At 38.7% G+C, this 27,900-nt stretch overlaps 1 protein-coding gene across 5 annotated transcripts in view; it reads right to left on the reverse strand.

Moving 5' to 3' along the window:
• Nucleotides 1–27,900, reverse strand: part of LOC132707863 (zinc finger homeobox protein 4) — a 243,748-nt gene that overhangs the window by 69,698 nt on the left and 146,150 nt on the right. For 4 of the 5 annotated variants that reach the window (XM_060679845.1, XM_060679846.1, XM_060679848.1 and 1 more), the window contains 2 exons: nucleotides 15,336–18,289; nucleotides 2,954–6,161 (listed from right to left, as the gene is read on the reverse strand). In XM_060679845.1, coding sequence (XP_060535828.1) covers nucleotides 2,954–6,161; nucleotides 15,336–18,289 — 6,162 coding nt within the window. The remainder of the gene's footprint in view (nucleotides 1–2,953; nucleotides 6,162–15,335; nucleotides 18,290–27,900) is intronic. The other variant, XM_060679847.1, reaches the window with a different exon arrangement.

The following is a 27,900-nucleotide window of genomic DNA, read 5'->3' on the forward strand; positions in this document are numbered from 1 at the left end:
CGTGGGACAAGAAACTCAGGTGGTAAATTGACGTTTCCTGCGAGCTAGATCGGTGTATAATTAGGTATTTTACAGAAGGGAGTAGAAAAACGTTTTTAACAAATTATTTTAAAAGTTAATAGTTAAAGACTATTAAAAAAGCTTTAAAGAATTTGTTGTTTACCACAATGAAATGAACCGCTCCCAAGAAAACTGCCCTGTATATGTTTTATAATTATCAAAGAAACAAATTTAACAGTAGATTTTGCTAATGGACAAGGGGTGTGTTTTGAAGATTTGTGTTCGTCTTTAATGGTAATCTTTTAATATTTGCAAAAAAATTGAAACAAAAATTTCGAAAACGTCAGATTATGTCAAAAAATGGAGAGAGAAACAGTAAATATTTTTGAGTTATCGAAAAAATACTACGCGAACTTTAGACTCAGTTTTTTCCTTATTATTTTCTCTCTTATTCTCTAAACTTTCTGAGTTTTCCGAAATTTGACAAACCTATACTTATTTAACTAGAATGAAATAAAATTGTTGTTTTTTTATATAGAACCCATTTGAACCAATTTTGATACAATAGTACGTATTTTTAATATCAGTTTCTGCAACATGCGAAAGGAAAAAGTTTCCTAATTATTCTTAAAATAGTTTGAGGATCTAAGTATGAAACTTAACCTGAATCGATATAAATTAAATTTTGCTGTTCTTTTTTACATCCTTTTAAATTCGCGCTAAATCTGAATTAGATTTTGTTAGAAAGCGGGTTTTATTTCAGGTTTAGGAACATAGTATATAAATTGAAATGTATAAAATTTAATTCTCTTTCAGAATTTTTTATGATAAACATCAAATTGCATTTGAAAAAAATAACTTTTCACCCATTTTATTTAGGTCTGAGCAATTATGATTTTGTAACCGCTTGGTGCGTCGCAGATGTTATTGCTCTACAGGAAACTAATATTCAGCTTACTAGTAAAATGTTCAACTAATCCAGCAATAAAAATTTACTTTAAATGGAACATTTTATAATGATTTGGAGCAGCGATTTGAAATTTTGGTGGTTTAAAATAGAAGTGCAAGTGCAATTTTTTGATACTATGTATCATCAAATAGCATATTTTGAGAAAAAAAAAACAATAAATGCAATTTTATAGAAATAAAATATTAAATAGGAAAAATTACATTATTTTGTTTTAAGATTAGTAATAAAATAGTAAAATATAATTCCATAAAAAATATCAAACTTAAAATAAAAGTTTTTTAAATTAATTATTCAACAAAATGGCAAATTTTCAAAAAACAAAAATTTATAAAATTTTAAAAACCTCTGGAAAATCGTGGCGGCCATGTTGCAGGGAATCACTTCTCCTATTACCACCTGTTTACCTGTCTCATAGTTTTATTCTTTGCTAATACTCGTAATTACCTCACCATTAACCTATTCGTTTAATTATTTAATGTCATTAACTCAATTAAATATACGTATCTATATAATAAAGGGTAAAGTATTCACCTTTTAGCACACATAAAATTACCGTCATAATTTATGTCTCCTTAAGGCGCAAAATTATTTATCGCAATATAGGCGCCTACGTTTTGCCATAATGCGCGGAATATTTTAAATGTACAAATAATGCAGATAATGCAGAAAAGTTAGAAAAAAAAAACAGATAGAACTTTAAAGAAATGCATAAAAATATATTTTTAAAAAAGTATAACCAGAACGTCGGTAAAAATTAAATATACAGTTTGTCCCAGTATGGGCAACGACATACGGTATTACGGAAATTCTAAACAAATAAAATATTCTATATTTATTTATTTATCTTTTTTGAGTTTATTAAAATGCGTTAAGATTTTTGGGAGTTATCGACAGTTATTTTCGAAAATGTTCGAACAGCCCTTTTGCAAAGAGCATGAAACAAAAAAGATTTAATGTTTGTTTCAGATTAAAAACTAACTATATAATATTTTTGCAAAAAGCGAGATCTATCATATCAAAATCATATTTTTTCATATTTCAGGGAGCGCACAGGTCTGAGACACCCGGTACAGTACAATCCCACGTCCAATCGAAGTCGACAAAAACGTGAACGAAACCAGCGGCGCGCGGCCGATTTGAATCAGAAATTGGCTTGTTTATTTTCCCCAGCCAATCCCCCTCCCCCCACAACAAATGAGAAATATGAATTAATATTTCATCCCCACCCCCGTCGTATTTCCCATATTATGAATTCGTAACGCCCACGATACGTGCTCCTTACTCCATCGAAACAACGGGAAGTGGGGGGGGAGGCCCGTCAATAATATATGCCGCACGTCCTATTACAACGTTTTCCCTTCGGAGCGAACTACCCCCGCAGCCGCCCACTCCCCTCTCGGGCGTTTTCTTTTCTTGCCGAGATAACGGAATTTCCGCGGCCTGATGCGCCTCTCGTTTATCATTCCGAAACGTCATAATTAACCCGATATGGAGGGCCGGCCCCCCACCGCCACGGCCTTCATTTATTATGCATTGGAAATCGGGACAACGGCCCCCAGAAAGAAAATGGGATTTTTCCCCGATTATTTTCGCCGGAAATGAGTATATTTTTGTGCCACATTATTTACGGGGTCGCCCGTATAAATGGATAACAATAAATGAAAATCATAAATAAAAGTTTTTATTTATGGAACACCATGTATGTTAGTCCAAGAGTGAAAATGATATTCAAATGCTTTAATATATATTACTTTATGGGCGGCCCTGTAGGTGGTGCGCAAAAATCTATATCCTTTACTATACCATCAAGCTGCATCACACATCTAGTATCAGATGTATCAACACGCGACTCTCAAAAGACCGTACATTTTACAACGCTTTCGGCCAACACCAAAGACCTATTAATCAACCAGCTACAGTAAACCAGCAAGTAGAAGTCAGCAAACTACCCATCCTACTACGAGAACACCGAAAAGTACTCACCGTTCGCGCCGAACATCGCATGGTGGACGTATTGGTTCTGAACACCGAACCCGGGACTGTTGCTCAGACTGTAGAGCTGCTGAAACAGGCTGTCCTGGTTCTCCTCTTGCTCCCCCTTCTGGGCGGCCGCCACCTGAGCCCCGGTCATCTGCATCCCGGCCATCTGCATCTGCAGCAATTGCATGTGAGTGTTGTTGTTGATGTTCTGCGGCTGCTGCTGCTGTTGCTGATTCGCGGTGGTCGAATCGGCCGTGCTAGAAGCTCCGGGAAGCGGCGGTATGGTGAACTCTCCTCCCTCGCCGGTTTCCTTGGTGCCTTGATTTTCGAGGTGCGCGCGCACGTTCCCGATGTGGCTCTTGGTGAATATGTGGTCTTGTACCGAGTACTTGTGCGAGTACTTGAAGTTGCAGTACTTGCAGTCTTCCGGCAGTACCGGGTTATCGTTATCCGGCTGTCCGAGGGCCTTTTGCAAGGCCAGCTTGCTCTTCTTCTCTTTGGCCCTAGCGTTTTGGAACCACACTTGCACCACCCGCTTGGGAAGTCCGATTTCTCTGCCCAAACTCTCGCACTCGGCCATCGTGGGCGTTTTGTAATCGCCGAACAAAATTTTCATGATTTTCACCTGCACCGAAGACATTTGGGTGCGGTACCGTTTGGCGCCTCCGTGCTGGGAACCGCCGCTGGTATTCATCTGGCGTTGGGTATTGCTCTGGGTACTACTAGCGGGAGAGGTCGGGTTGCTCTCGTCGTCTATGAATTCAGTCGTCTCAGACATGGTGTCGCTCCTTTCGTCGCACAGAGAACGCTCGCTCAGATCTGTCAGTGGCCCCGGATCGCACAAATTTCTCTCGTGTTCCATGGACACTTTCATAGGGCGGGACAAGTCCACCGGTTTCGATAGATCCAATGGGATCTCACCGCCTTCCCCCTTTTCACACTTTATCTCGCTCTTGTCACCGTTGGAAGACGAGGAGGCGTGTTGCTGCAGTTCGTTGATGTACCTCTTCATGCTCTCCTCGTAGTACTTTTTAATGGAGCTCTCCATGTCGGGATGCAGCTGCGGGAAAAGCGGCGGAATCATGTTTGGGTTCTGCTGGAACTTGCTATCGCCGCCGCTGCTCAAGCTGGGGGCCGACTCCAGGCTAATCTCCTCATCAGGTAAAGCGTCGATGTTGATCTCGCCCCTCGCGCATTGATCGGCGTGTTTCGTGCTCAGATGCGACTCTAGCGCGGACTTCACTTTGAACAAGGCCGGGCAAAATGGACACCTCTTATTAATCACTTGGGCGTGGGCTCTAAACTGACCCTTCCTTTCCCGAGCACGGGTGTTTTGGAACCAAACCTGTACCACGCGTTTCTTCAAGCCGACCTCCCTGGCGATATTCTCCAACATTTTCCTCGACGGGTTACTTTCGATCTGGTACTTCTGGTAGAGGTAATCCAACTGTTCGGGTAGAATAGTTGTCCTTAGACGTTTGTCTTTGGGTTGATCTGACGTGTCGCTTTCGCCGTCAAAGTCTTCGATTTTCCTCTTCTGTCCGGTAACGTTATTCAGCATGTTTATCAACGGGTGGGGCACGTTGGGGGTGGGAGCGTTCGCGTTCTGTTTCGCCATCTCGCCCAAATTAACCCCAAACTGCTGAAGTTGAGCGTGCTGCTGCAGAATCCCGAACGGAGAGTCCGGAGGATACGAAGGGAACAGGTTGGGGTTCATCAAGTGAACCAGCTGATGCTCGCGCCATAACTCGAACCTGGGGAAGACGAGGTTGCACTTGTCGCACTGGAACGTGCCTTCCTTCGTATCTGACGGCGATGGCGACGTAGCCGGGTAGTTCATCTGGCTCGGGGTAGGAGTAGTAGGTTGATTCGGCGGGACAGGGCTGTGAGCCGAGCTAGGTTGCGAACTCGATTGTTGTGTTAAGTTTTGGGGTTGCGTCTGTAGCTGTTGCTGCTGCGACTGTTCGGCGATGGTGCTGGAATTAGAGTCCTCCGAACTCAAAACGGCAGCTATTTGGGCAGCGGCCGCTTGAGCCTGCGCGGACCGCTTAGCATCCTCCTCTTTGAAGCAGTGAGTTTTCTGATGACGGATCAGTTCGTAGTATCGTTGGAAAACAAGCAGGCATTTCTTGCACTGATAGTTGAGGCCGGGGGTTCGCTGGAACCTGTTGGCGCCGGACTCATCGATACCCGGAGCGGGTTCCGCGGCCGGTTGATTCTCGTACACTTTCCGGGCTTTCTGTCTGGCATTTTGGAACCACACCACGATCACTCTAGGGCTGAGATTGAGCAGTTTGGACAAGTATTCCAAGTCGTCGTCCTTGGGGTACGCGTTGTTCTCGAAAAACTCCTGCAGCACCTTAATTTGGTAGTCGGTGAATCGCGTACGGTTGGCTCGTTTGCCAGTCGAGCCGCTTGAACCTTGACTATTCGAGCAGTAGTCTTTGTTAGGGCTCAGGCATCGGTTCGGGGTCATGGGAAGCATCCCCTGCAGAGTCCCGGGATTTGGAAAATTTTGTTGGTTGATTTTGGGTGGCGGCAACATAGGACTGCTCAGACCGTGGTGGGTTTGCATGTTCATAGTGGGCGTGCTCGTCGTTAAGGTGTCACCAAGTTGCGACGCGATGATCGACGTCAGCGTTAGGTTGTTGGGAGTGGTGGGCTGAGACATGGTCATGCCCTCGCTCGACGCGACAGAAGTGGCGGGACTTTGAGGCGTCTGCAAGTTCGGAGGCAGGTTGAATATGTTCAGCTTTTCTTCGGCGGGTTTGTCCTCGAATTTCGGCTGCTGGTGTTGCGTTTGGGGCTCTTCCGCCGGCTCTTCTTTGATTTCCGCTTTGATCTCGGGCTGTTGAAGCGGCGACGACGACTCTTTACTCTTGTTTTGCTCGTCGCTACTGCTACCCGAGCTGTTCAGCGGCATCACTTTCGCTTCGCCAGTTTTCTCGTACTCTTCCAAGTTCAGTGTCGTGCTCGGGGGGTTGTTGAAGTTGTAAGGACTGTCTTTGTTACGTTGGCGTTCTTTAAAGAGGGTGTTTCGGAACCAGTGTTTGATCACTTTGGGCGGCAACCCGCTCTGGGTGGCCATCTCGTGGATCTGGTCTTCCGAAGGGGAGTTGTTGATGTCGAAGTGGGCGCGCAAAATTTTCAACTGTTCGTCGGTGATTCGGGTACGGGCTCGTTTTTGATTGGCCGCGGCTGCGTTCGCGACCTGCGACAGACGACGTGTCAAAACGTTTACGGATTTTTGCGAGAAAAATCGCGAGATATATTTACGGCGACCGGCCGGCCTTAATAAATCTTAACAAATTGGTCGTAAATCAATTACACGATGATTATCACAATGCAAGGCTACATCTTACAAAATGGCAATTAAAATAATCAACGGAGCTGGATCGAGCTTTAGTTAATATGTGCGGGAACGTGTAATCATATCGAGAGGGAGAGAGACGGACGACACCGGTCGGATAGTTCGAATGCCGGAGGAAAATAATTATTAACGGTGGAATAAGCGCGGACTGGTTTTTACAAACGAACTATTTTTTACGTCATAATTTCGTTTTTAATTTCCGGGATGCCGAAACTAGGCGGCAGTACGAAAAAATATACCCTTAAATCAGATCCCACATTTGAGGAAACAATTTATTGAATATTTTGTTTTACTATTACACCTATTATCATAGGAGTATGCATTTTGCAGCGTTCATCTTCAGGCACTAAGAGTACGAGGGCTGCCGTTTATATTTGGGGATTTTCTTAAACTAGTCTTGCCATTTGGCGACTAATGTTTTTATATGGAAAGAGTGTTGTTTGTGTTTTTTGTGATAAATTAAAAAAATTGTGACTGTTAAAAATGGAAATTAATTTTTTATATATTTACACAATAATAATGCATCGATGAACTTAATTCGACTTTTGGACTACTGTTTATCAATCGTGGTCGTAGTTTTCTTAATCGGTGGTTTTCCAAGAAAACATTGATCAGTGCGGAAACTGATTTTGCAGGATCGTCATTATGTTCAAAATTCCGAAATTTTAATGTACTGCGTTACTGTACAGTACAGAATAGTGCACTGTTGATCTTCAGGACAAGAAATAAACAAATTTTCTGATACGCTATACAGCTAACTATCAAACCAGTATATTCACAGAAATGTTATCGCCCGTTAAAGTAATGGAGCTATAAGTCAGACAAAACAAAAATAATTCAGATATTTTCTGAAAAAACCAAAAACTATATTTTGAATAACTTTTCCATGTTTGCCAGGTATCATTGCTACACATTAACATTGATTTGTTAAAAATGGATAACTTGATAAATTAATTAATTTTTACTTTCACACATATAAGTTTTTTATTTCCTGGTGTTTAGGTCAAACAGATATTGCAATAACTTTTGCTTATGTTTTTAAATAAAAACATTGTAACTGCAATTTTGTAATATACTGTAATAATAGGTTTAGTTAAATGATCGATTTTGTTTGGTTGTAAAGTTTGTTCTTGAAATTGATCGATTTTTCTAAATTAAAATTAAAATCATTTTTCCGCTTACTGTTTGCTACGTGTATACGTATCGGTCAATAGACCTCATCATTTGAAGCAAAATAGTTTATATTAACAACATGAGTCCGATTTCGGTCAGTAGCGGAGCTACGGGTTGGTAATTCCTCCCCGAAGAATATCATTATAAACATTTTAAAGATTATTGAAATCTACAGGGTCATGCATTTTTGGGAGTGAAGGCTTCTTTTTCCCCCACAAACTTTTTCGTAGTACGCCTCTGACATCTTCCAGTTACAAAACTGGGTGGTAAATACGCATATGCGTTCTATGTCTTTCTTAAATTTTGACGCATAGATCTAACAGCCAACAAGCATAGGTACTGAATTATTCGGAAAAAGTAGTTTTGGGACAACCTGTACATATATAAAATATATATAAAAAAGAACAATAAAAAGTAAAAAAAGCAACCGTTTAAATGAATAAGAACAATTTAAATATTAATTAATATCATGTAATACATAACTAAATATTCAAATTAAAGGCGTATTACTATAAAAAAAACACCGCAATTATTAACAGCATTTGCATTAATTCTACACCGTCAGCAAATCTCTCCACTGCTGTATTGGAATTTCCAAACAATAAGATTACTAATTCCCAGTAAAATGCGACGACATTGACGTCACCTAAATCGTTAACACCTCCAAATAAGATCTGACGGGTATTTCCTGGTATCGATAGACAATAATATTAACAATGATCTGCCGCTTAATGGACGCCTAATTGAAAAGTTCATACCTACGCCGGATAAGAATAGCGGTTCCGAAGGCGTCAATACCCGAAGATCAGAGTAGACCACATATAGATCAGCGTTTTGACACTTGCAAATGTTTCTGATTGATTTCTAAAAGGCAATAACGGTTTTGTATACATATAAATCATTAAGGTGATTCTAACCACAGGTTTTTATATATTCTGAAATGAAATTAAATTAGCAAATTTAACAAATATACCGCGTACTCAAATACGCTTACACATCCCATAAACACGTACGCTGCTTGCAGATAATACGAAACTTTATCAATAATAAAAATGCGAGTACTTTGATGGAATTTAGTTGTAGGAGCGATAGATGGCGCTGGTGAATCAGGAAGAAGATTAAATGGCGACGGCGTCAAAATAGTCAAACCTAGTGAAGTTAGTCGAATGTTTTAAAAAATATTACGTAAAGTTTATTTGTGGAAAAATTAACTGAGACGCCATTCTTAATTTTAAACGGTCCCTTCACATAGAAAGTCGAGCAAACTGCAATCTTATTTGAAGAAAATGGTGGGTCTCGTGAAAAATTCCACAGCGAGAAAATAAATGATCTGTTTCTGCCTTTTCCAGAAATACCCTAAATTAAATCCATTGTTACATTTTATAAAGATTGCATCGGTTTTTGTTGAGTGCAACTAGCTAACGTTTCGCCAATCATCCTGTTGGCTTCTTCAGAGCTGGCTCGCATTTTACCCTGTACCTGCTTCTACATTGTTTGAAGAGAGCGGAGCTAAATGAGGGACATAAACATCGTCTCGGATGACTGATTGCCATATTGGTGACAGGTAGAGACCCGAGTCGCGGTTAAGATTGTTAGGTTGCTTCTATATTTCTATAGACTCTCGTTGGTAAAAGAATCGATTACATGCACGAATTTTAGTTTCGTAGAATAAAATTCTATGTCCGGTCTCGTGATTGTGTTCGGCAACTGCTGATGAGTTGATTTGTCTTAGTCTTAAGGCTAGTTCATGTTCTTTGAGAATAGTTGATATTTTTCGTCCGGTCTCTCCAATGTATTCTCTGCAGCAAATGCATGGAATGCTGTAAACTCTGGCATCTCAAATGGAATTTTGTCTTTGACGGATCGAAGATGAGAGATTCTTGGACAAGTAGTAAATCTAGTTTTGACGTTATATTTCTTTAGAACTTTTGATATGTAGTCAGTGAAGTTTTGAGTATAAGGAAGCACAACAGCGGCAAGTGTGCGATTGCTTTCGGTTTCATTGCTATTGGAAGGTTGTGGTGAAGTGTATTTTGTGTTGGAACGCTTAATATCTTTAATGTGGATATTATTAGAGAGAAGAGCAGAGGTAAGATGTTTTAATTCTGGGTTCAATGACTCGGGTTTAGATAGTTTTACCGCTCTGTAAACAAGAGAGTTGATAACCGATGATTTTTGGGCCGGATGGTGATGTGAATATGCATTAAGGTATCAGTCTGTGTGCGTAAGTTTTCTGTAAACACAATGACCCAATGGAAGGTCTGACTTTCTATTGATAAGAGTATCTAATAATGGAAGATTATTATTTAGTGTATAGAGTTTAAATATCTAAGAAAATCTACTAGGGATTCCTGACCATGAGGCCAAATAACAAAAATATCATCGACGTAGAGTTTGCATAATTTTGGTTTTAGATGGAAGGTGTCGAGAGCTTTCTTCTCAAAGGATTCCATAAATATATTCGCGATGACCGGTGATAGTGGAGAACCTATAGGTTGTTCCCGACGTATATTTAAATTTTTAACCGTTATAAGAAAAATATGTTCCAGACAAGCCTTTTTCAATTAAGGTGAGGAGGTTTAGTTCCAGATTCTCGAATTTCAATATATCTAAAATAATGGTGAATGTTTCAGGAATAGGAGTCCGTAGAGACAAGGAATTTTAGAGTCAGGAGCGGTGACAGATTTTTTCAAGAAGTCTGATAGAGAGGAAGCCTTAATGATAGATTTATTTAAGTTGACGATATGATCCGTCTGTAAGAATATCTTGAATCTTTGAAAAATTAATCCATGGTTGTTCAAAAGCAACAAAAAAAAAACAAAAAATTTTTCTCTGATACAAAAAAAATCACCTTTTTGCTTTGTATCAGGTTCTTATTATTCTTTTTTTTTTCTTTTTTATTAACCTTATTATTATTTTACTTAGGAAGTTATAAAATTATCAGCGTATAGCACGGCTCGATGATGACGCCACCTGGCCCACTGACGACGCGCGGGAGGAGAATACAGTATTCCCGTCGTCGCCGCCGCCGTCGGATCATCGCTTCGCAAGAAACTTGAATGTTTAATGGTAGGAAACGACACCGTATTCTCCTAATAATTTATTTACGGTACGGCGGCTTGTGCGTGTCCGCGAGCCGCTCCGAATTCGGTACAGTTCTCGGAATTATAGGACCCGGGGTCGCTATTATTGTTCCGAATTTAATTGTACCAAATTACATCACATTTATTTTTAATAACGGGGACCGCAGCGGCGGCCACTTAATTATTTTCCGTTTTTCTATATAGCGTATATATATAGAGAACCTACATAATTAATAACTCGGAGGATAACGGTTGTGATCGAGCCAAAAAAAAATTACGTCTTTCCCGGAATAAAACGACATCTTAATTCGTATTCGGTACAATGTAAACGACGAGAAAATACTTCGAGACTCGTTAATTTCCTACGTGGGTCGGATCATTTCTAGCGGCTATCGTTTCAGGGCCGGATCCGACAACAGTTGATAGTTATGCAGCCCAACGTCACAGTAGAACAATAGAAACGCAGTATAATACGACCAAAAATATAGTGTATTTATTGCTTTGACGTTTTAAGTATTTCACAGTACCTTAACCGCAGACCTTCTCAGGAGCGTGGTAAAACCCATCCCATTCTGCATTAGTTAGGTCTTGCCTGAGATGAACCGTAACGAATATTTGCAGAAACATGAAATTTTTATTTCAAACGTAAATGGACCGCTTTAAATTTGATTAAGCATTGATGCTGTGGGGCATATTACAATAAGTAGAAGCGTTTATTTTAACATCAGGTGATATGTATCGTTCACAAGAGTTTAATCTAAATTGCAATATGTTCGTATATATTACGGAGATGTTGACTGTGATCCTTCCAGTAAGCACGTATTTAGGTACTTGACATTCAAGCTTTCACCCTGCGAGGCTGTTTTCACTGGATAGATGAAAGGTAAAGGTAAGTACCTGTACTCTATTTATCTTACAACTAAGGTTGAAAATAATCATTTTTGTCTTGTGTGACTGTCGATTAACAAGATTATTCTTCTTGTATTTTTGTATCTTCTACATAGTGCTTCCATTTGTAAACAACAACAGTCTTTCTTAAGAGTATAGATTTATATTTTGAAGAGAGCTACACGAAATTAGTAAAAATAAAATATTTTAATAAAGACTACAAAATCGATACAATAGCACAACAAAACAGACATGAAATTTTGAGATTACCCCCGTATATTTAACCCGATTGAGATGATTTGGTCCGAGTTGAAAGCTCATAGAAGAAGAAATAACACTGCACCAAAATTTAGTGATTGTACCATAAACATAATTCGGCAAGAGGTAGCTAAAATATCAGTACAAAGCTGGTCTAACTATGAAAAAGGGGTAATAAAAGAAAATATTTATCGAGAACGATTATTGGCGGAGTTGATCATCGAACTAGGTGACGATAGTAGCGATAGTGACGATTTTTTAAGTGACTGATACCTTATTATTATTATATTCAATATTTTGTATATTAATAAAATTTTATTAATTTGTTATTTTCTACTAATTTTTTTCTATACCTGTTTAAAGAATTGCTGGGTGAAAAAGGTTGAAAACATACTTATATCCCGCTTGTTAGTGGAGGTAGATAAATTATAATAATCTAAGAAAAATTAATATCTAAATTATCTGCCTAGCTGTATAATTGCATTCACGTATAATTATTAATGTATTAATTATTTTAATAAACTACCTGTAGTCACGCCACTGTCACGTTATGAAAATTAGTGTGACGCTAATTTCGGACCGATTCGAGAGTGTCTTAAAAACTGAAATACCGAAAACTAGTAACCAAGCAATTAATCTGAACTTCACTTTAAGTTGTCCACCATGTACATTTTATTACGCTCTTGCATGAAGAAACATACTATAACAGACTCTCTTTCCCAGGAGTCCTACAAAAAGTGGATAAACTTCTTCAGCCAATAATATTTTAAATGAATCTGGTGACTAAAATGGCGTTTACCAACATTGTCACGTAATATACTATTAAGCAACTATTACTCACCAGCTGGTCGTTTTAGTTAAAACATAGTCTTTCATTTTTGAATAGGCAAATTTGATTTTGCAGTTTTATAACAGAAAATTGAAGAAGTCAAAATGTGGTGACGCTGGCCGATGGTGACAAATACATCTCAAGAATACTCGAAAGTAAAAGACTTCGATAAGTGGATAATATTTATACCATAATGTTTGTAAATTTGTATCAGGTTGATTCTAGATTACTTATTTATTTAGTCCAAAAATTGTCCAACTTCTTCAAACCGTGACATATAACGGACATCAAAAGAAAAATTTTGTGAGTTTTTAATTAAGAAGCAAAACATGTTTCTTTTAATAGAATATTAAACATTTATTTCAGAGAGCGATAAAGTTAATTTGGCACAACCACATTTTCACTTGCATACCCTCCATTTAATGGTACTTTAATAAAGACTACAGAGGTCACAACAAGAAGTCAATTTTGAAGCTATTTTGGTAACTTTTTAGCAATGTGAATACAAATTATCCTAATTTATTGTATATTTTTTTCTCTTTTCGTTTATTGCTAATTTATTTATTTATATTAATTAGGAGAATTGTATGGCAAAGAAGTGTTAAATAACAACAATTTGTTACATTTGTTACATGGCAGCGATATTATCCTACACCAATTTTTCTATTAAAACATAAATTGATTTTCTAACAAAAGCGTCATATTTGTCGACAAATAGAAGTCAAAACAGATCAGAATCCGGCGCTCAAAATATGTTGTCCGACGCCTTTTTGTATTTTCTTTCAGTTCACTCTCGACCTGGATTCCAAGAAAAAAACAAATAGGTCTATGGACGAGGCAAACATTGGTCCTTAATTAGTCGAGAGCACTAATGATTTCTACGGGACCCGAGAAGATAATTTCTTCGCCAAACAAAGTGGTTAACAAGTCGCGCAACATTATCACTAAGCGTCGAAAAGAAAACACACGCAATACTTAAACAATTTTAGCATTATTCCATAATTATCTCCATCGCTAAAGCTCGGCATACGCGCGCGATCTCACTTGGGTTCGCGAGACCGGTCGTCACGTTAAAGGTTACCCTACACCCGCACGCTTGTCGCTCAGTTTACTAGAGTACTCTTACGTATGGTAATACGAAAACTACAAGAAACTCGATGTTTGTGTAACACAAACGAATTGAGGGTAGAGACGTTACACCTATAAGAACAGAAAGGAAGAGGAATTGAAAAAAAAATCCTATATCGTCGTTCCTAGCTATTTTTTCAACAATAAAATAAAAAGAGAAGTTTGCTATTGACTTCAGCTATTCATTCAGTAGCCCTAAAACGGACAAAACGAACGATAAGCACCAGTGTCTGAGGAATCCTTTAGTGCAATTATTGAGTCTGGATGAAATTTAATAATAATAATAAAAAAGAAAGATTAACAGTTGCTTGGTCATTTGCTCATAATTTTAGGTAGAACAGGAGTGGATAGTTTTGGTTGGTTTAGTTTTTGGAAACCGTAAACGAATGTAAAAGATAGAGTGGAACCTTTTCCATTTCATCAGTAACTAACGGACAAAGTGATAATTAGATTGAGGACCATATTTATTTAATCACTAACTAGTGAACTAGATAATAATGAAAGATCCAAAGATCAGCAGAACTGGATAGTTTTATTTGAAACATTTTCCATTTATTCAGCAGGTAACTAAAAAACTAAATAATAATGATGAAGCAAAATATCAACATGATTGGGTAGTTTTGGGTGGTTTAGTTTTGGGAAACTGCACACGAAGGTAAATGATACATTGGAATATTTTTATTTCATCAGTAACTAATGAACTAGATCATCATAAAAGAGCCAAAGATCAACAGAACTGGATAGTTTTGTGTGGAACATTTTCCATATAGTCAGTAACTAAAGAACAAAATAATAATAATAATAATAATGAAGTAAAATATCAAAAGGATTGAGTAGTTTTGGGTAGTTTAGTTTTGAAAAATTGCAGACCCCTGTAAAAGATGGTCCGGAACGTTTTTCGCTTCATCAGCGACTAAACGACTGAGTGATAATAAAAGAGCCAAACGTCGATAGGAGAATTTTGGTCAGTTTAGTTTGAGGAAATTGCAAAGATGGAATAAAGATGAACAGGTCCGGGTGGTTTTGGTTTGTTTGCGCAAGTCGCATCTATCGGATCTGACTCGAGTGCCGCTTCTCACTGTACCCGCCGCAAGCCTTATTTACAAGCGACATTAAGATTATAATTATGCTCCGGGATTAAAATGTCTTGTAGGTAAATGAATTGGTCGGTGTTTGTGAAGGTTGAGAGCATCGTCCAGGTAGAGGGATTCGAACAATTCCCCGGAGTAATTACGTTTCGGAACACCTGCGTGTATTTTTCCGACGTTTTCAAAAATTTTTGACAATGTATTGGAACTTTTGTTCTCTGCCGTATTGTTAGGCTTCTAGGTAAAATTTGCCGGCGGTCGCTAGATGCGCAGGCGGACCACTGATTTTTCATTTGAATGCTTATAAATTAATTTCCGTTGATAAGTCTCCTGGATTCGTCAAAATATTAAAATTTTGTGATTTCTTTTAACCAAAACAAACTGTAAAACTGGCAAGGTTGCAAGTATTATTTTTATATCCGTCACTACGGACAACCAACCTATGCCAAACTTCATAACCTTACTTCAAGCCGTTCCTTTGAGATATATACAGTACGATCCAATTTTTTTACATAACCACGATCATTTCAATTGCCATTTCGCGTGAAAACCCGAATCAAAGACTTACCGCCTGCTGCTGCATCATGGCCGCCTGTTGTTTGGCCAAGATGGCCTGCTGATCCTGCGGCCCGAACTGGCTCATCGGGTCGTACGGCGGCGGCGGCATCATCAACGGCACCAGTGGCGGCTGCAGGTTCATCGCCGCCAGGGCGTTCAGCCCCAGCGGCAACCCCATTCCCATCATCTGCATCATCGGATTGAAGTTGAGCTGCTGCAGCTGCATCACGTTGAAGGCGGCCTGCATCTCGGACATTTGCTGAGCGAGCGCCATCGGATTCTGAGCCATGGTCTGCGCGAGCATCGCCTGGATATTCGCCGGCAGCGAATCGGTGCTGCTGGCCGGCGTAGTCGAAGAGGTCGGCGTCGAAGGCGCGGTCGAGGTCGCCTCCGGAGGCGTTTGGAGGTTAAGTTTCGCGTGGAGGACGTCCTTGGACTCGTCCTCCTTGTCGGGGGTCGCGTTTTCCGCGGCGGCGGGACTTTGCGTGGCGGTCGGGGTAGTCACTCGCGGTTGCGTGTTGTTCGTCGACGACGTCGCCACGGTCACGACCACGGTTTTCTTTTCGATCTCGTTTTTCAGCTGTTGAGCATACTTTTCTAAGTATTCGAGCGGCACCAGGTCCTTGTGCACCTCCTCACAGTGAGACTTGAGCACCCACACACTCGAGAACTCTTTGTTGCACGTCTGACAGGTCGATTTACTTACTTCGGGCAAACTGGCGACGTCGCCGCCTTCTTCGGTTGCGTCTTTCGCCGGTTCGGCTTGTTCTTCGGATACCGCTGGTACCGGCGTCTCCGGGATCTCTTCCGCGGCGCTGGCCGCCACCGCGGCCGCCGCCTCCGCTTCCGCGGCCTTTTCTTCGGCTTCGCGTTGCTGCTGCCGCTGCCTCCTCTGGTGGCTCTCGTTGTATTGCATCACCAAGTCGAACCCGAACCCCTCGAGCAAATGTTTATAGATGTGCGAACCCTTTTTATTGTTGGACATGTTCAGTTTCGATTGGTCTTCGATCGGAGGCGGACTCTTCGCCTGGTTCGGTTCGCTCGCGTTTTGAAATATGGCCATCGGGGCCGCGAACATGCAGTAGAGCTGGTGCGCGCTCAACTGATCTTGCGAATTGAATAGCGAGCCGCATTTCGAGCACCCCGTCATCCCTTGACTACCTGAGAGACCGGGCGACGGCGGGGTGGGAGAGGGTTGTTTGTCCCCACTACCTGGCGCGGGACTCGACTGTTTCGGAGACTGCACGGCCTCCGGTTGTTCTATCAGCGGTTTCGTGAGGTCAATCTGACCGGCCATCGCCAAATCTTGGAGCTTGCTAGCGCGCGTCTGGTGGAGCACGCTGCGCATGTGGATGTCGAGCGTGCTACCCTGCGTATACGCCACTTTGCAGATGTTGCAACGGTACTTTTTCTTGTCGTCTTCGTCGCCGCACGCGCCCTTCGGCGTCAGCGACAAGTTTTGAGCTTGGACCGGCGAGATCGGCGGGTTGTTGTTGTTGTTCTGCTGCTCCTGCATCGCGCGCTTTAGCTTGTGCAGGTGGCTCACCGAGTTATAATGCACCAGCAGGATGTTCTTCTGCGTAAAACTCTCCTTGCACACGTCGCACTTGTACGGGCGGTTCGGGTCGAGGTATTTCTCCATCGGATAGCTCAGTTTTTCGCCTTTGCGATGCAGGAGCGTTTTGTTGTGCGCCGTTAGGTAGCTTTGTCGCGTGAATGCCACCCGACAACGGTGGCACTTGTACTTTCGATTCGGATCGTTGTAACTGTCCTCGGCGATCGCTTGGCTGTTCAGGTAGTCTTCCAAGAACTGCTGGTCCTTGTAGACGATACTGTCGTCCGAGTTCTCGCCGTCGTTTTGATTGCCGTCGTCCAGCGTGGCATCTTTCGCGTCCTCGCACTCGTTCTCGTCGCCCCTCATCGACTCCTTCTTCAGCAGATCGTTCGTCGAGCTGTCGAGGATCTGTCCTTGTAACCCGGCGAGCAGGAGGGGGTTATTCATAAGGCTCTGCTTGTAAGCGTTCAGCTCTTCGTCGGTGAGCTCCGAGTGGACGCTCTCGACGTGCTTGTGCAACGCGACTAGCGACCTGAAGCTCCTCCCGCACAAAACGCACTTGGTCGCGTCTCGGATCAGATGGTACTGCGAGTGGAGTTGCAACTTCTCGAGGGTCTTAAACGCGAGCGAGCACTGATTGCATCTGTACTTGTACACGTGTTTCTCTGAGACGGACATGTTGCACACCGAGTTCTTCGCGTGGACCTCTTTGAAGTGCATCTGCAGGGTGTGCGCGGTTGGAAAAAACTGGTTGCAACCTTTCTTCCAGCACACGTAGCCCGGTCCGCTCGGCGTTTGTTTGATCTCCAGGTGACCGGTTTCGTTCTGATGGAAACACAGCTCGTCGATGTTACGAAACGTTTTGAAACACGTGCCGCAACGCTCGGATTCCGATTCCGCATTGTCGTCGCTAGATGGCGACAGCAGATCGGGCTCGCCCTCCGTTTCGGCGCTTCGCTCCAGCTTGTTCGAGTCTTTGGAAGATACGGACGTGGGTGACACCTGATTGGGCACCGAATTGTTGGGAGTAGGCGTCCTGGATGCTTGGTTGAGCCAGTGGCTCTGGTCTACGAGCATCAGCAGCCTCTGCAGGCCTTCGCTGTTCACCGAGTGGATTTGCATCACGTGCCGTTCGAGGCTGGTACGGTCTTTGAAGAGATCTTGGCACAACGGGCAATGGATGACCGTTTCTTGGACGTTCCCCGCGCTACCGGAGCAATGCTGCGCGAGCACGTGGGCTTGGATGCGCATTTCGGAGTCGCTCGAGTATTCGCAGTAGGGACAGAGGTGGGGATGGATTTGGGAGGATTCGCAGCCCGGTTCGTCGGTGTCCTCCCGAGGTTCGGATTTCACTTGGTCGCGGTTGGCCTCGATCTGGCTCAGTTCGGAGTTGATACTGTCTCGGCGTTCTGGAAAGTGAGACAGCGTATGTGACAACCCCGAAATGAAGATATTCTTCTTTTAAATATTTTTATAAAACAGTAAACGTAAGAACGCATGGGGTTAAATCAATATGTTGATTTTTTTTGTTAATTAGATTACATTACCGATACAATATACGATATTAACAAAGGGCTTTGGTCACTAACTCTTTCAATACGGAATTAACTAAATATTCCTCAAAAGTGTACCTACATTACTTGTCGTCAAAGAACCTGCTTAACAAAATTATGAAAAATTTAATCGTCTTATAGATATGACGTTATCACTTAGAATGTAATGTTGTCATTAAAACAACAACTAATTAAATTGAGATACAAGACAATTTTGACAATTTTATAAAAAATATATTTTAGCTTATTCAATGGAACATGCACGAGATAAAAATTCTTTTATTTTATTTTGTTTTAATTACAGTATTTGCAAAGAAACTTCTACAGGCTACTGTAATACTATTTATAAAAATAAATTAAAATTTTAATTCGAACACCCTGCATTTTGTGAATTTTTAGATACTTTATGAAAAACTAAACCAATTTTATAATCATCAGTTTATGTTTAGAACAAATGAAAATAGAAAGTGTCACTTTTCTTGGTTGAAATCTGTCGAAATAGTTTGAAATAAAAAAAAAAAACATGCGCAATGGAACAATCCAATGTCCCATAATCGGCAGTTCAATTAAAACAAATGGCAATACCCAATACGAAAACAAACTTTTAATAATGGCCGACGAAGTATTTTATAGTACTTATCTTTCTACAAGGCGAACCAATTAAATCATTTTTAAAATAAATAACATTTAAATGAAAAAAATTTGATGACTTAATGATGTTGTGCATCTCATCCACATAATTCTTATGTTTAACAGATATTTCTAAAGCGAGCTTTAATGGACAACACAGACAGAACAACAAAGATTTTATGGTATAATATTTTTCATATTTTTGAAGTTATAGGGGCCAAACTAATAGAAAAATAATGTTTTTTGTTTCTATTGTTTTAAAAATAGGAATATTGCACAACATTCTTAAAACTTCAAATTGCTACGCCACTGGCATACATTTTGCATAAATTAGCATGTTCTTGCTTCCGTACCTGTTTGTTGATTATTCTGTGCAAATGAAAAAATGCTACGAAAATCTGGAACTACTGCTTGAAAAAATCCAATACAAGGATTGGTGACTTAAAAATTGTTCGACTTCTACTAGGTCAGCAGTCAGGATATACGAAGTACCCCTGTTTTTTGTGTGGGTGGGACAGAGAAAACAGACAGCAACGTTGGGTGCAAAGGAACTGGACAAAAAGGATAAAAAAATATTCTTCACGATAGTCTCATTGATCCACGAAAAGTTCTCTTACCACCATTGCATACTAAATTGGAGCTGATGAAGCAGTAAGTTAAATTATATGTTAAAAATAAATATGGAGCATGTTTTCAATACCTACGTGCAGATGCAAAGTTAAAGGAAGGTCCTCAAAAATCAAGACTTTGTGAGTGCCATGGTCGCATCTAAAAAGGTTGGGTTTCATTTACTGATGTTATAAACGATTTCCTAGGAAACAGAAACATCGAAATTACAAAGATATTGTGGAAGTTATGTTAGTATAAGTATAAGTATAAAACTACACTTTATACACTCGCAAATGGACTACTTGTCCGAAAATCTTGGTGTCCATCAAGCCATAAAAGAAATGGAACGCAGATATTGAGGTTGATGGAACGTTGCAATGATGGCAGATTACTGCTGGTCATTAAAAATGGACAAATCAACCGAGATATTCATTAACTAATTCTTTAAATGTTGATAAAAAAAACTTATCAGATTGAAACTTTTTAGGCCAACTTTCAAAAGTTCAACAACTGTTGCTAAGAGATAAATGGTACTTGGCCACAATATAAGGTTTATCAGACCAATTTACGTACGGCAAAAGACGTCTTTAAAATATTTACTTTGAGCTATCGTTAGGGTGTTTTGTATTATTTTCGGTATATCCGACATGTTCCGAACCCCTCGCAGACAATTAAGCCGGGCTATATAATTTATAACACGCACGGCAGACGGTAAATTAACTAAAAAATCGTCTCGGGCCTTTCGATCAAACAAAAACCCCTTTTAACGAAATTATTGCGCGCCGCCGCCCCTCCGCCGCCATTGAAAGCCTCCTTAACCGTCGCACCGTTGTAATAAGCGGTTTTTTTGAAACTTCGCGGCGCCCCGAGGGCTACGGGCAGCCATGTGCCCCCCCCGAATTCCAAATATTTTCGGAAACATAGATAAAAAAAAAGACGCGGATAATTATTACGCGGTGAGGGGGCGTCTTTTGCACCCTCCCGGAGGCGCTGAAACACAAAGGCGTTGTTCTTATTGTCGCGTCGGTTGTCCCTCGCGGGGGAACCCCCTCCCCCTTGCCACGGTTTTAACAAAACCGGGGAAATAATACTCTTAATCTTCCCGATTGTTTGGAGGTTTTGTTCTCGGAAAAATATTATCTTGCTTTTTCGTCTTTCGTTTTCTTTTGTCGACCTAAAAGTGCAAATTTCGGGAACAATTACGGCCAAGTATGGGAGGAAGAAAATATCTTCCTCGTGGCGGAAATGTGATTGTTTTCTTGCGCATATACAAGAAATCTCGGGAAGTTGAAACCATATGGGAGACTTTTTTTAGCATTGAAGATATCGATAATTGATTTGGATCTCTTTTCTAAGTGGCACATTCCCATGGCGTCTAAAAAGAACTATCGTTTGATAACAATTTCAAATAGTTTTTCTAAAGCGCTTCCGTAGGACAATTTCTTTTATCGAGGACGATGATAAGGGGTAAGCCTCTAGACTGGATCAGTATTCCTTGTATCCCTTAAGTTTTATAATGGTAAGAGAATGGAAAGCTAGCTAGTCAACGCATAGAAACCGGTGTCCCTCAAGGTTCAGTTTTAGGCCCTGTAGTCTTCATATTACACGAAAATTGTATCTCACCTGATTATTTAGGTGTTCGTATTTTTTACAATCTGCCGTTGGTGCTAGGAGATAAAAGTTTAAAACCTTAAAAATTTAAAATGTTTTTTTATATATAGTAAATATTATGAATTTTGACTATTCCTATACAATTTTGTAGTTGTCTTTGGGAAAATAAATATTATTATTATTATTATGAATGGCAAAAAACTATATCTCGAATAATTATCCTTATACTTAGAAAAACATTTTTTTTAATTCCTTAAAATCGAAAGACAAAATATTTAAACAATTATATAGGGCGGCAATAAAAAAAATTTTAAACACCCCATATATTTTTGCGTGTTACGATTGTTCCAAGAAACTTTATAGTGTGAAGTTTTCTAAAAAATGATTTTATTATTAATTTTAGGAAAAAAAGGAAAATTTTAATGTAATAATTATTGGAAATTAGTCGACCCCTTATTTGCTTTGTGGATATAACTAAGGCAAATCTTAAATGACAAAAAATGAATTAAAATAATATAAAATTGGCTTCCTAAATAATAATAATAACTTGGCTTTGTTTTTTTTTTAATTCTACCACTCTAATGTATAACCCTTGCCTTGACGTCTGTACTAAGAAATGGTTACAAAAGCGTAAGAATGTTTGTTTTAGCTTTATTTTCAGGTTTAGACAACATAAGTACCCATAAAAATAAACTCTATTTGTCGGTTCCGAAATGAAAACATTCACTAGAACCATCTGGCGATATTTGTCCGTAAATTACTTCGTCACTCTACTATTCAAAATGGAGCTTGACGATAACAGGATCTAGAAATAACCACCATCTACGTAACTTTCAGCTAAATTGTTTCGCCTGAGCTTTGTTTATAATGCTAATGTAATAATAATAATAATACTTCTCTTAAAATCACCCTTAACCATTAACCACCAAGAGCTCAAACGAACTTTGCTCGCAACTGCGCAGTGCACTAGTAGGTTTCTCCATGCAATTAATAATTTAAAAAATTCTAACTCTTTTATTTGCATCGTTAACCTTTTTTGTTGTTAAAATTCTCGTTTCATTTTTTCATATACTGTAATATACTGTAATCTCACAATAAAGATTAAGAAAGTGAGTAACACTGTAGAACTAACTTACGAGTATGACAGTTCCTGAAGAAAGAACTCAACATAAATAAAGGAATCAGTTAAGGGGATATCATCGGTACTTATCGTTGATTCAGAGGACAATCTACACTGGTCACTTCATTTATTTAATCAAGAAGCTGAGCGATAAAACATGATAGTGAACATCAACATCATCATGCATTTAGACATCTAAAGACTCGATAGGATAAAACTGAAGAAAGAACACAGAAAATTCTGGAATGGAGAATGGAGGATTGTATCCTACCTTTGGCATATCGTTTTCAATGGTGGTGATGGACATAAATACACCCAAATCCGGGTGGTACTACCTAGAACTACTAGAACCTTGCAAACATTCTCAGTGGTTTAAGTATTCGCTCATTCTGTAGTCACCCCATCAGAATAAATGTGACTTTGGGGTTCGTTTTTTATTCTGTTAACTCGTAAACTGACCAAGCAAACTTACATTCTTAGTTCCTCCATCCGAAAATCCACAAAACAAAGCCAATGGCTCAACTTTTTTGGTAAAAAATACATATTTTATAAATCTGGATACACCCCGTTCTTTGATCGGTCACATATTTGTTATCCAAAATCACTCCAACAATCGAAACGCATAAACCGTGTACCCTGGACAATTTATTGAAAGGAGCTTTCTTTTGACAATAATTAAATGTTTCTTATAAGTTCTATTTAAGTTTTAAAATCTGTTATCTCTCGTACCACTTTTGAAATTATATATATATATATATATATATATATATATATATATATATATATATATATATAGCTACCTACTTAGAATGATTCAGGAAACTATCATTGAAGAAAATGCAAAACAGGATTACAAGCTATAAATATCAGTTGAAATGAAATATGCGATAACGATCGAACGATAGATCATTTAATTATTATAATATCAGGATGTGATGACAGTCGTGCAGACGAAGAAGAATATTGTTTATAACTCTTCATTTATAACGATATGTAAATATTTCACGATTAACTAGAATAAAATCCCGCCAATGGGTAAGGCGTCCTACTAATAAATTTAAAATAAAAACACACTTCTTAAATTAACAACTATTAATTTAACAAGTGAAACGAACGAAGTTATTTTTCATGTCTTTGAATTCCCAGTTGACGCGAGGTACACCCGACTATAAAAATTAATTTAAAAATAAAATGGAATACGTTAAATATATTTCGTTTTTCCCTAATTAACAGTTTTCCATAAATTGACAAGAAAAATAAAAAAGTCAAATTCTCAATAAGAAACGTCAACATATAATACAAAAAAAGTCTCGTAAAGAATTGTGAAGGAATCATCCAGGTTTTTTGCTTGAGAATTTTTAAACAAAGCTGCAGAATAAAAATAAAAAGTTCGTAAAATTTCATCAAATGAGTAACAAATTGAAACTTACTCGGACTCTCAACGAATTGCGGAGCACAAATGGCCGGTCGCTAACGAACCCAGCGTTTTTTTTTTGGGTAAAAAAAGGCAATTCTTAATGTGGCCAGCGTCGTAGTTGCCAAATCTTTACCTTGCATGAGAATTGAAATTACTTTTGACTTGGAACTTAACGCCGTAAATCGGGCAACGTCGCCACGGCATTTGGTAAAACGTAGTACAAGCTAGACGCGCTATCGTCATTGGCGAAGTTACATTCCGTTGGTGGCGCTGCTAAACCTAAACAAACGTGGCCTTTGACCAGCTCATTCTACCTGTAAGAGCGACTATAGTAATAGTATATTATGCAACAAGTGCGGTGAACGGCATTTAACTCACGAGTTTATTTGACACGAGCGGAGCGAGCGTTTAATAAACGAGTGAGTTAAAAAGTTTACCGAACGTGTTGCATACTACTACATTCACTGACATGACCGTCAGAATTGACAAAAGTCAAAAAAGTCAAAACATCCGATTGCTCGCAAAGCTGTGTGGTACAATCCCGGAAATGTCCGAAGTGGCTCGGATTCATGGGAAACGAAACTGACGTGGTAAAGTGATGTTTCCCAATTAAGTAATTAGGTGTTTTACAGACGGGAGTAGAAAAATATTTTTTCCGCCAGACCTCCCACTGAATTGTCATTGTAAATGAGAAGCGATATTTTATTTAGCCTGACAATAACAAAGATATGACGAAATTGTCAGTCAAATCGGCAAAAACAACGCTATCATAGCGATTGGGAGCGGATTATTCAGCCAAAATTGAAATATCAACTGCAGGCAGGAAAGATTCGGTGCTATCGCACACAAAAGCCACTCGAGCAGCTTATAATATATCAGCTTAATCACGCTTTGTAAAGAATATTTAACTCGGGTTCGCCCATAAATAATAATTATATCGTTATTACGAATTAAAATAATTACACATATTCAGCGCATTTTTCCCCATACTGACAAGTCCGTTTTGCCGTAATTAAATGTTATATTCGTGAGATTATAAACAGTCATTTGTTTGCGGCGGTTTTGCATTCCTTGCGATTTTCTTTAATCGGAAATTTTCGTTTTTTCTTCCCGAGCCGGTTATCATTAAACGTTAATGATAATTGGTGGCCTAAAAAACTGACTTCGAAATAATGTCGCGATTCGAAACACCGGGTATAGTCGAACCCGTACCAAAAAAGAGTGGCAGAATTATAACACGACCAAAAACATAGTGCATTTATTGCTTTGACGTTTTAAGTATTTTACAGTGCCTTAACCGCAGACCCTCACAGGACCGTGGTAAAACCATCCCAACAGATGTTTATTCTGCGTTAAGTAGGTCTTGCCTGGGATGGACCGTAACGAATATTTGTAAAAACTTGAGATTTTTATTTGAAACGTAAATGGGCAGTTCTGTTTTATGGAGCATTAATTCTTCCGGGTATTTTCGAATAAGTAGAAGCGCTGATTTTAACATCAGCAGTTCTTAAGAGTTTAATCTAAATTGCAATATGTTCGTATCATATCGTAAGGGTAAGTACATGTACTTTATTTATCTTACAGGTAAGTTTGAAAATAATTATTTTTGTTATGTGTGTCTGTCGATTAACAACATTCTTCTTATGGTATTTATATCTTGTATTTTTTCTTGTGACCGTAGAATGAAGCAGATGGTCTCCTGTTAGAAGAAGACATGGAAAACAAAGCAAGATTTTGAAGACGAAGTGGAGATGGTAGTCGAATCAAATGACAATTTAGAAGACGAACTACCTCAGCAAATAAAAAACGGATCCATTTGTCCTCGAATGCTAAACAAAAAATTTTACAAGAAATTCAGAAGGGGAAGTAAAATGCATTATAATTCTTCTTGATTTGGTCTGAGTTGAAAGCGCATATACGAAGAAATCACACTGCACCAACATTTAGTGATTTAGTGATAATACCATAAACGTAAACGTAATTCGGTCTTAACTACGAAAAACGAGTAATAAAAGAAGAAAATATTTTGCAAGAAGCGGCGTAGTAGATTATTAAACTAGATAGTGACATTTTTTTAAGTGACATACTTTAATATTTTGCATATTAATAATGATACTATGTAGACATGTAATGAAATAGAACATAATGAATTGTTACTATGGACTAATTTTTTTATGTACTTGTTTCAATAATTGCTAGGCGAAAAAGATTGAAAACGTACTTATATCCCGCTTGATCAGTTATAAAAGCACTATAATTTTGGTGGAAGTATACCAGCCCAACTCTTGGATGCCTAATTTCATTTAAAAAATATAGTAAGCAAATGTTGTTAGGAGAACAGAGGCATGGTCGGATTAAAAAGAGTTTTTCTCTATTCCATTTAAAATTAAAGTAAAGTGAAAGATAGGGTCATTTGCATGGGTTTTCTGATGCTTCATGTCGCTAAAAGGTCCTTTTTGTCTAACATACTTTCTTATACTTTTATTATATTCTTTATGACAAATAAACCATTTCGATTTGACTTAATTTCAATTAATTGTAGCTTATGATACAAGATTCCTATTAATATTGCTCACATAGAAAAGCCGAGGAACGGTATTAGTTAGATTGTTCATCATTTTTATTCATCCACGCTTCTGTTTTTTGGATTACAAAATTTTCTTTGGGACACCCTGTCTTTCGAATATAACACAAAAAACGTATCAAATATATCACATTTTTGGAAAGGTAGTTTTTTCAAAATATTCCTTATAAAGAATCTAGTTCTGTGTTTGTACTAATTAAACTACTAGTCTTCAAAATATTGTATTTTAATAATAATAATAATAATAATAATAATAAAAATAATAATAATAATAATGACTATGTGATAAAAATTAATTGCGTATGTAATAATAATTATTGTAAACCTGCGTATTTAAGTGTAGCGCAAGTCACGCCCATGGCCACAATACTAAACAAAAATAAACATGATTTATGTTAATCCCATTTAGACTAAGTGAAATACTTTTCCTTGATCCGTCATAAATTCAGTATACATTAAATAAAAAAAAAGGTTTTTCACAAATAGAAACATTTTTTTATTATTGCTGAGTTCGAACCTATCAGTATAGATTTGGAAAACATATTTTATATTTCACTTTGAAATTTTGTCTTTTGAATTACTGATGACAATATTCATTCATTCATTCACATACACAATTTTTTTATAATGCCAAGGATTAATAAAATTATGTATAAACTCGCCTAGAGAGACGTTTGAATGTTAAATATGTTTTAGCAAGCATAGAAGATTCTGAAGTAGTATTGGGGTTTTGGCACCATGATAAATTGAATTGGATATTTTTACAAAACTTCTGGATTACTCCTGCGTCAGTTTTTGCTGAGTCGAACTTGCTGACGTTTCGACAATCATCCTGTTGGCTTCTTCAGAACTTGACTGAAACTGGCTCGCATTTAACTCTGTACTTGCTTGTTTATTGTTTGAGGGGGTGGAGCTAAATGAGGGACGAGTCGCGGTTAAGATTGTTAGTTTCAGTCAAGCTCTGAAGAAATAGGATGATTGGCGAAACGTCAGCAAGTTCAACTAAGCAAAAACCGACGCAGGAGGAATCCAGAAGTTTTGTAAAAAATATCACAGTAGCCTGTGGAAGTTTCTTTGAAAAATGAATCGAATGTCTCTGAAAGTCTAGAAGCGTTTAGAGAGAACACGTTTTTTATTATGAATTTTATCATATCATTTACATCATTAAATTCCCAGCAGGACCAGCTCTACGTGTAAATTTATGTAATATTTGAACGACCATTAAAATAGTTGCAGACTTGTAGTCGATCCTGCAAATTGCAATATAGTAGGATAGTGCGATATGACGATTCTATTTTTGTCGGCAGCTGACCGTGTAATCTCGTTATACTGCCTTGAAGTACAATTTATGACCATTTATGAGTCTGCCATTCGAAAAACATTGCATTCACTGCGGATCTTTTCATGGTGATCATTATGTAATGCATTTATACTATATATTCAACTGCTTGCTTGATACATTATTAGATAGATATTTGCTTATACTAAGGAGGAAA

The sequence above is a fragment of the Cylas formicarius genome, unplaced genomic scaffold (assembly GCF_029955315.1).
Source record: "Cylas formicarius isolate icCylForm1 unplaced genomic scaffold, icCylForm1.1 PGA_scaffold_9__14_contigs__length_23061073, whole genome shotgun sequence".
NCBI lineage: Eukaryota > Metazoa > Arthropoda > Insecta > Coleoptera > Brentidae > Cylas > Cylas formicarius.